Here is a 7,110-nt window from a genome sequence, read left to right on the forward strand (position 1 = left end):
GGGGGGGGGCAAAGGCAGAGGAAGAAGCCAGGAAGACTCCCTCCCGGGGAGCAAAATCCCGTGCAAGGGTCTGACGGGCCTGACATGCGGGGATGGCCATCTCTAAGACGCCTTGGCACTAAACTCCAGACAGAGGCCATCTGGGAAGACTGCAGGTTTGAGGGTCCTGGGTGGAGGCAAATAGATGTCTTCTAATGCAATGTACTGCCCTTGAGAAAAGACAGAATCATGGGGGGGAGTATGGCCTGTGAAGACAGCACAGAGGCACAAGGCCTTAGCTGTCACGGGGGAAAGTGGGTAGTTCTAGGTCAGTTGGTGGAGATAGTTGCCCATGAGTCCTACCCTCCTCAAAATCTTTTTCATTCAAAGGGTACCAAGAGTGGTGGCCACCTGGCCCACCTTGGGCGGACAGCGCCTCCATCCGGTAGGAAAGAGAGAACTGGAGTACACAGCCTCCTCGGAGGCCCTCTGCAGGATGTCTAAATCCTAGGACCCCAGGCTGGCCCCCATGTGTGTGTGAGGTGGGGTTCCTTCATTACTCCCTTTCTTCCAGAACTGGGGTTCCACCTAACCCCTATCCTTGTTCCCTGAGACGTGCATCCGTAGGCTTCCCCCAATTTGCCTCCCCAATGCCCTCCCACATGCTTGTTTGTGCCGTTCTTTTCCTGAGGGCAGGAGACAGGTATGCCCATCCTGATTTTGCAACTTCCTCTATATGACACCCCCATTCCAGGGTCCTCATGATGAGCTGTCCCAATGACAGCAACTAACTCCCCATTTATAATGTCTCCCCCTCATCTGCCATTTCCTCTCGAGGCAGTTGAAGCTTCCTGGCTCTGAGCATCTCCACTCTCGGCCCAGAACCTTCTGTGATTCCCATAGCCCCAGCCAACCAATCTGCACTTTTTAATCTTCCCAAGGCCCGCCCCTAGGCTTGGCCACCATGAAACTTCAGAACTGTTGCTAGTACGGATACCACTAACCACGTCCCAAGAACGTGGGCTGCTTGTGTGTTCTGAGGGTAGGGCAAACCAAGTACTCTCACAGAATAGAGGGCTTCAATCTTTAAAGTGGGAAGTACTGATCCCAGAGGCAAGCTTGGCTGTCCAGATTACCTGTGACCAAGGGCAGCAGCCTGGGAATACAAGCCACTGGGGTTGAGCCTCTGGTATTAACCTGGGTGTTTTTCTCACAGTGGACAGAATATAGACCTGGGCAGTGCCCTGGGCTGGAAAGACCTGGGGACCAGGTATGGAAACCCAGCCTGCCTTGTGCCATCTACCCCATCTCCCCACCTCCGGCCTACTCAGGCTGCTTCTGTGGGGCTCCTTAAAAATCTCCACCCTGGGGAGGCATTTCCTCCAGCCATGACCTGTACTGACTGTCTCCAGGGACCCTTTCATCTCGTGCTGCAAATCCAGGCCCCATTCATTGTCCCTCCCACCTGAGGCCCAGGTCTTGCTGTACATGTCATGGATACTGGGCTGTTCTGAAAGCCACTTCCTGTCCCCTCATTCCCAGCTTGGCCCAGGCTTGGTTTCTCCCTCCCACTTCCTTCTGTCCTGCATCTCATCCCCCCCCCATCCTTCCCCACTAGCTCCCCAAATAGAATCAGGACTTCCTGGGTGTGGGATCAACTCACACCTCAAGGGCCACCCTGTGGGTCCCAGAGTCCCTCTGGGGCCCACAGGCTTCTTTGTCACGTGACTTTGTGTCACTCTCCTTCTCTTTGGTCTAAAGGTCCACTTCTCTGTTACAGCAGTGGGCAAGACCATGCCCCTCCCTTCAACCAAGTAATTACAGTGCTTTTCTGGGCGGTGGAGACATGGTCTTGCCCAGTGAAATAACCCCTGGGTACATTGACTGACAAAAAGAAAATAACCCCACCACGTCCATGCTCTGCTAAAAGATGATGAAGGGGAGGGGGGACTGGATCGGAGCCAGGTGTCCAGAGGTAGGGACCAGGCTGTCCCACCGGTCTCTCCCGCCTGTCCCACCGAGCACTCACCTACTGACCAGAGGCTCTGCACTCTCATCTGTGCGCACGCCACACACCCACCTCCTTGCTTCTTTCCAGGGTGGGTGGCAATTGAGCATTTGTACCCCCCACACCATTCTGTAGGCTGTCCGCAGGAAATAGGACCCCTACCTCCAACACTCAATGTGTCCTGCTGATAGCAGCTACAGGGACTGGTGCTCAGAAGTGTGGGACGTGGGTGGTAGCCTACAGCCATCACTCACGGCTGACCCTGAGTCCCACCTTCAGAGTTCTGCACCTATCTTTGGGAGCCTGCACCAGGAGGGCTTTCCTTGCTCTGTCCCTTAGCCCAACACTATGCTGGCTGTCACTTTCAGGTCAAGAGAATCACTGATGGGCAGTGTTGTGATCTTGGGGAAGCTCCTCCCTGAGGGCAAGAGACCCTGGTGGTCTTAGAGAATCAAATCAACCCCTCTTGATGGCTACCCCCAGTCCTCTAGCTACTTACAGTCCTCTGGTACCCAGGAGACAGTGGTGGGAGGGGCCCCTGTAATCTGAAGGTCATCTGGGATAGCCTTGCATGATCCCACTCCTCAGTTTCCTCTAGTGTCCCCCTGAAGGGTGTAGGAACAGTACAGATTCTGAGCTCAAGCTGGCTGCAAGGGGCAGTCACATGGGCAGCCTGCAGGGGGCAGAATTGCAACAGGGACTGAAGCCTGTCAACCTTTTGAAAGTATCCTTGGGAGGACAAAGAGGGTGGGTAGCTGGGAAGGCTAGATCCAGGATGGGTTCTGCTGGGCTCTCAGCAGGGTTTAGGCAGCAGGAGAGGGGGCAGGGGTGCAGAGGATGAAGAGGAACGAGATACTGTGTAGGGGTACAAAAGACGGGAGCAACTGCCTTGAGTTAAAGAGCCCCATTCAGAGTGGGAGCTGGTGGGGGTCTGTACACCCTAGTGCACCTGGGTGGGGCTCCAGCCCAGGCTGAGCTCCAACCCCAGCCCCAGCCTGTGGTAAGCCCTGTAACAGTGTGGGCAGGATGTGGGGGGACAGGGCCCCATTCCTCAGCCCCTAGGCTGAGCCCTGGGCCCCCCGAGCCAGAACAGACTCAGGAAATGGCCTGATTGCGTTTGTACGGGAACGCCAAATCCCTTGCAGCTGCGCGGGGCCAGGGCCACGGGCGGGGCGGCCATCGCCAGAGTCTTGACAGCTCCGAAGAACGTGCCAAGGGGTCTGGGCCGCTGGCCGGGGGGCGCCTTTCCCAGGCCAGAGGCCCCCACCCCACCCCACCCCAGGAGAGCCACCCCCTTCCAGTTCCCAGAACGGAGCCCAGCTGTGGAATAGCGACGGGGTGAGGTCATGGGGAGGGGGCGCATTACTCATTGCTTGAGGCAGGCGGGAGGGAAGAGGCAGGGGAAAGGGGCCCCAGGCCTGCTCAGCCTCAGAGCAGGGTCAGGAGCTGGGACAAGCTTTTCTCCAGCAAGGGGCTGGAGGGGTGATGCTGGTAGACCCCTATCCTGCACCCCACTGTCACCAAGACTTTGTCCAGGGAGGGCTAAGTTAGGGTAACTTTGGAGGGGGTGGGTCCCACAAAGGATGTTCCCAGAAAATACACATTGGCCTCCTGCCAGCCCCAGGCTCAGGCCGGCACCACGTTGTCGGGGTGATGGTTAGGAAAACAGTAAATAGTGAGGCAGGGGCGGAATAGGACCTGCTGTTTGTGATCCCCTGTTCCCTACCCTTGCCTGCACATGTTGGAGGGTGACCCTGTGTACTCATGTGTGAGCACGTGCGTGGGAGGGCCTGTGTGTGAGTGCCTATGTGGCCACATGAAATGTCTGTGTATCCTGTACCCTGCTCAGGAAAGAGCTCTGTTTGGTCCCTATACTTGCTGCAAGCCAAGCCCCCGTAGCCCCTTTCCTTGGGCTTTGTGTGTTGGTGACAAGCTATGGTAGCTTGGATTCTCTGCTCCAAGAGTGAAGGACCCTGAGGGGTCCTGCCCACAACTGTGCTTGCAAGGAGGCTGCACCTGGTAGAACAGGAGAGGCTCTGGTCCGGTTCAGAGTGAGACCCCCATTCAAGGTATCCATACTCGGAGCTGAGCTAAGTGAGTCCTGTACCCACCTCTCAGTCTTACACAGCCACCCAAGTGTTTGAGTGCTTTCACACCCACGAGAACTTTGCACATAGGCTCAAACACTTGTACACCTACCCTGCACATACATGGATTCAGAAAACAAGGGCAAAGCCACCCAGGGAGTATCTCTTTACGGTCTGCCTCAGAGAGCAGGCAGAGTAGCAAGCCCTCTTTTTCCCATACACTGTACCCTGACATTTTGGGGGGTCTGCTGGTAAACGTGTGTGCAAGGAGCAATCCACAGCCCCCAGAGCACAGAGTTGTACTTCACCGGGTGGAGAGGGGCCAAAAGCGGCCCCCACATTAGCTGAGGCCGCGGAGAGAACCAGGAGGCCCTCAGCATCTGCCTGTGATGGGAGCCAGGTGTAGGGAATTAAGGGGCTTTCTCAGGCTGGAAGTTGAAGGCCCTTCTGAGGCTGAGGCAGGCAGCTCGGCTTGGGGTGCAAGGTAGGGGCCCGGCAGGCAGCTTGCGTGGCTGGAGTCCCATGTGGCTGGTGGGCGGGAGGTGGTGGGGGGATGAGGGAGGAGTGAACCTCATCCTGGAGCCTGTGGAGAGGCCTGGCTTTTGTCTGAGAGGCTTAGGGGAGACCTGGAGAGATTAGATCATGTGCTGGCAGGGCTTCCTGGCCAGGGGACTGAGGCCCAGAGGGGAGCGGGCTGTGGGGTCATTTGGCGGACACTGCCCGGGAAGCACAGAGACCCCAGAAGGGAGACTCGACTCTGAGCAGCTCAGGCACCTTGGTCCTGGGGCAGTGGGAACTGTAAAACAGAGGACCCGACCCCTCTCAACTCCAGACAAGCTGGAGGGGCTGTTGGGGGGAACAGTGGCCAAGGCCTGCAGTATCTACTAGACACCAGCAACACAGGTTTGCTGTATAGGGTCTCCAGATCCCCTGGGCCCAGACCAGCCTGATTCCTCTGGCTGTGCCTGGCTTAGAGAAAGGAATTTTAAGGAGCCTGAGTCAGCATACTCTGAGGGCTGCAGATATTGCTTGCCTCAGTTTCCACACCTTTGACATAACCCAGAGAGACCTCTGTGGGGAGGACCCTGAGTTGAGGTTGGGGTGCTCTAAGGTACCCAAGTGCAAAGTAGAGAGAGAAAGGAGCTGGGTGGATGCAAAGCGAGCCTGAGCCTGACCTGGTGACTTCTAGATGCAATCTCACACTTGGTCCTTGTATGGTGGCTACTGCCTCCCAACATGCCATTTTTTTGAAGACAGGAAGGAATGTTCCAGGTGGAGATTGTAGGGGTAGCTATCTGACTGGTGCCATGTTTAAGACTCTCTGAACTCATTGTCACCTTTCCCAAAGTCCTTCTTGGTCCCCACGTTGAACAAGGTGACTATGTTCTAACATAGGAAGCAGTCAGCATGACAGGACAGTTGGTCACAAGCCCCAACATTGGGTTGCCTGAAACCTATGTGGACACCGATGTCTCCTCTCTTGGCAGAGGCTCACCTATGTGTACAGAGCCCTGGGATTACCCCCCTTGAGCAAAGGCACTTTCACAACTGCTTTGCACAGCCTTCATCTTAGAGTAAACTGAGGCCTGCAGACTGGTCCAGGGATTTACCCTTGCCTGCCAACAGCAGGGCTTGTCCATTCCCCTCACCATCCCACTCATCGCAAGACTATCTCGGTCGTGTGGCATGACTGTCTCTCTGGGTCTGCTCCTCCAGGCTCACAGCTCAGTGGAAAGAAGAAGACCAAGAAGAGGCTGCCCGTGAACAGCGCCAAAGGGAACGAGAGAAGCAGCTGCAGGACCAGGACAAAGATGAAGAGGACGGCGATTGTTCCCTGGAGCAGACAGGACAGCAGACACTGTAGGTTGCTGGGTCCTGGACCCCTATTTACTGCCACACAGGACCTGGGAAGAAGCACATACTGGGGGGTCAGGCCTCTGACTTAGAGCCACAGTGTAGGAATTAGAGGAAGGGACCAGCTCCTGGGACAAAGGTCATTGCAGTCTCCAGTAAACACCATCTGTAGGATGCTGACTAGCCAGAGGGTCCATAAAGTTATGTGAGGCCCTCCCCTTCCAACCAGCCTCCAGGGGCCCTGACTCAGGCTCTGGATACCCTATACATCTCCAGCCCTGGCTTGGACTGGTGCTGACCCCAGCCATGAGGCCCTGGCCCCCAAGCCCCCAAGCCCCCCGCCCAAACTCCTGGCTGCCAGTGACTCACGAAGGCCACGTCCAAGTTGGCGGCTACGGGCCGGCTCGTTTCCTCCTCAGGCCCAGGAGGCCTCCGCGGCTGGGCTGGGCTGTTTTTCCAATAACTCTCCCCTTCCTCCTGGCCCTGTTTTGTTCCATTTTCTCGAAGTCAGCAGCTTTGGGCGGGGTGGGGTGCTGCAGGGGTCATGGCCTCTCAGTCAGGTCTTTAGTTACTGGGTCCTTGCTAGCCCCCAACCCTTTCTTGCCCAGTAGCTCACCCTGATCCTTGAAAAAGGCTGTGAGAACCGCCCTGAGAACCACAGCAGCCTCAAGGAGCCCTAGATAGACAGGGGAAGGCACACCCTCTCTCCTGCAGTCCTAGACTGAAGAAGGAAACAGAGCTCTCTTTTTGGGGAGCTCTAGATTGTTGAAGAAACACAGTCCTGCCCTCAGGCAGCCCTAGACTGTTGAAGAAGGCATTGCCTAGTCCTTGGGTAGCCCTAGCTTGGAAGAAGAGGCAAAGCTATGTATATTCTTAAAGAGACCTAGATTGGTGGGGGAGGGATATCTCTGCTTTCAGGAAACCCTAAACTAATATGAGCAGTAAAGCCTGGCCTTAAAAGAGCCCTAGACTGATGGGGGAGGGATAGCCCTGCTCTCAGAGAACCTTCTACTGAAGGAGGAGGCATAACTCTGTTCTGGAGGAGTCATGGATTAATGAGGTAGGAAGAGTCTGTCTCTCAAGGAGCGCTAGACTGATGGTAGAGGCATAGTCCTACTCTCTGGGATGTCATAGACTGAAGGAGGAGGCACATCTCTGCTCTCAAAGAATCCTAGACTAATG

The 7,110-nt window shown here is 56.0% G+C and overlaps 1 protein-coding gene across 3 annotated transcripts in view; it reads left to right on the forward strand.

Moving 5' to 3' along the window:
* Positions 1-7,110, forward strand: part of Lsp1 (lymphocyte specific protein 1) — a 34,333-nt gene that overhangs the window by 17,764 nt on the left and 9,459 nt on the right. For all 3 annotated transcript variants that reach the window (XM_005351543.2, XM_013347800.2, XM_005351544.3), the window contains exon 2: positions 5,791-5,934. In XM_005351543.2, coding sequence (XP_005351600.1) covers positions 5,791-5,934 — 144 coding nt within the window. The remainder of the gene's footprint in view (positions 1-5,790; positions 5,935-7,110) is intronic.

Source organism: Microtus ochrogaster, chromosome 8, assembly GCF_000317375.1.
Source record: "Microtus ochrogaster isolate Prairie Vole_2 chromosome 8, MicOch1.0, whole genome shotgun sequence".
In the NCBI taxonomy this organism is placed as follows: Eukaryota; Metazoa; Chordata; class Mammalia; order Rodentia; family Cricetidae; genus Microtus; species Microtus ochrogaster.